Source organism: Procambarus clarkii, chromosome 5, assembly GCF_040958095.1.
Source record: "Procambarus clarkii isolate CNS0578487 chromosome 5, FALCON_Pclarkii_2.0, whole genome shotgun sequence".
NCBI classification, from domain to species: Eukaryota; Metazoa; Arthropoda; class Malacostraca; order Decapoda; family Cambaridae; genus Procambarus; species Procambarus clarkii.
Genome location: NC_091154.1, coordinates 26,839,884 through 26,842,438, shown reverse-complemented (window position 1 = coordinate 26,842,438; position 2,555 = coordinate 26,839,884). Strand labels below are relative to the sequence as shown.

The 2,555-nt window shown below is 52.8% G+C and overlaps 1 protein-coding gene across 1 annotated transcript in view; it reads right to left on the bottom strand.

The window, feature by feature from the left end:
• Nucleotides 1–1,998: 1,998 nt before the first annotated feature.
• Nucleotides 1,999–2,555, bottom strand: part of LOC138351446 (uncharacterized) — a 966-nt gene continuing 409 nt past the window's right edge. The window contains exon 1 of the mRNA XM_069303274.1: nt 1,999–2,555. This exon is cut by the window's right edge and continues 409 nt beyond it. Coding sequence (XP_069159375.1) covers nt 1,999–2,555 — 557 coding nt within the window.

Below are 2,555 nucleotides of genomic sequence, written 5' to 3'. Positions count from 1 at the left end.
ACAACAACCACAACAACCACAACCACAACAACCACAACAACCACAACAACCACAACCACAACAACCACAACAACCACAACAACCACAACCACAACAACCACAACAACCACAACCACAACAACCACAACAACCACAACAACCACAACAACCACAACCACAACAACCACAACAACCACAACAACCACAACCACAACAACCACAACAACCACAACCACAACAACCACAACAACCACAACAACCACAACCACAACAACCACAACAACCACAACCACAACAACCACAACAACCACAACAACCACAACAACCACAACCACAACAACCACAACAACCACAACCACAACAACCACAACAACCCCAACAACCACAACAACCACAACAACCACAACCACAACAACCACAACAACCACAACCACAACAACCACAACAACCACAACCACAACAACCACAACAACCACAACAACCACAACAACCCCAACAACCACAACAACCACAACAACCACAACCACAACAACCACAACAACCACAACAACCACAACAACAACAAAACGCCCCCTCCAGAACAAATATGTCACGCGGAATACAAATTACTCTCGGCTGAAATACAGGCTTCTAAAATGAATAAAAATGTAGAGACTTAAATATATGGAAATGAAGAACATGTAGAACAACGAGAGCCACAATAATAACACATGTTCTCAGCAAATGAATAAAAATAACATTGAGACAAAATAATAAATACTGGTTGATGGACATTAACAATAGCCCGCCAATAGAAAACGGTGTAATGATGGGCTTTATTTTCCAGGGGTGACCACACAAGACTTCACACTCCACTTGACGCAAGACTCAAGAGGGACCTGACGCAAGACTCAAGAGGGACCTGACGCAAGACCTGAACTACTCCTTCGCCACTACCCCACACCACCCCTTTCAACCCCCCTCTTGAGCTCCCCCTCAACCCCTTGAGCACCCTAGGAGTACCCTTTCTAGCCCTAGAAGCCCTCTTCTGTCCCTAGGAGATTCCTCTCAACCCCTAGGAGCCGTCTGTGCACTCAGCTCCCTAGGAAGCGTTCTTTCTATTCTCTCTTTGCCCCTTCATTTCTTCCCCGAACCTTTCATCGGCCCTTTTGACCTGTTCCCCCCCTTGTTTATGCCCTTTGCTCCCACCCAGCCCTTTTCTTACCCATTTTTATATCCCCCCTATTTATTCCCCCCCTCTCCGCTCCCTATTCATTTTTCTTGTTACACCATGATCCTTAACACCCTTCCCCCCTTCCACCATTCCCCACTCGCCCACTCAGTTACCCCTTTCCACAATTCTTTACCCCTTTTCCATCTCCATCTACCACTTTCTGTTCCCCTTACCCCCTTTGTCTGTCCCCCCCCCATGCCAAATCCACTCCCATCTTCCAGTAAACCCTCTCCCATTTCTCATTCCTCTTTCTTCCTACTCATATTTCCCATTCCTCCCCCCCCTTTCCAATTCCCTCCTCCCTTCTTCGTCCCATAGAGGAGACAGACAAGGATGGGGGAGATGGGTCTTATCTCCCATCACTGTAATGGGGGGGGAGATAGGGAGGGGGAGATAGAGAGGGGAGATTGGGAGGGGGAGATAGGGAAAGGGGGGGGGGAGTGAGGAAGAGCTATAGAGCTTGAAAAAAGGAAGGAAGGGGGGAACAAGAGACCAGAGATAGAAAAGGAACATGAGGAATTGGAGGCTGAGGACTGGGAAGAGAAGGAGAAGGAGGGGGATGAGGAGGAGGAGAGAGAAGAGGAGGAAGAGTAGAAGGATTCATCCTTCTCCTCTAGACCAGTAGAGTAAGAGGTAGACATGAGGTGTTTATCATGGGAACCCCCCCCCCCCCCCAACCCCCTCCCCCAACCTGTCCTGCCCTCACAGCGCGCGGCCAGAGCTCTACACCTCACAATGCGTGAGCTGCCCTCTGCGCTGGGCATTGAGACAGGTGCCCTCTGTGATGGGCATTGAGGTAGGTGCCCTTAGTGCTGGGCATTGAGGCAGGTGCCCTCTGTGATGGGCATTGAGGTAGGTGCCCTTAGTGCTGGGCATTGAGGCAGGTGCCCTCCGTGCTGGGCATTGAGGCAGGTGCCCTCTGTGATGGGCATTGAGGCAGGTGCCCTCTGCGCTGGGCATTGAGGCAGGTGCCCTCCGTGCTGGGCATTGAGGCAGGTGCCCTCTGCGCTGGGCATTGAGGTAGGTGCCCTCTGCGCTGGGCATTGAGGCAGGTGCCCTCTGCGCTGGGCATTGAGGCAGGTGCCCTCCGTGCTGGGCATTGAGGCAGGTGCCCTCTGCGCTGGGCATTGAGGCAGGTGCCCTCCGTGCTGGGCATTGAGGCAGGTGCCCTCTGCGCTGGGCATTGAGGTAGGTGCCCTCTGCGCTGGGCATTGAGGCAGGTGCCCTCTGCGCTGGGCATTGAGGCAGGTGCCCTCCGTGCTGGGCATTGAGGCAGGTGCCCTCTGCGCTGGGCATTGAGGCAGGTGCCCTCCGTGCTGGGCATTGAGGCAGGTGCCCTCTGTGATGGGCATTGAGGTAGGTG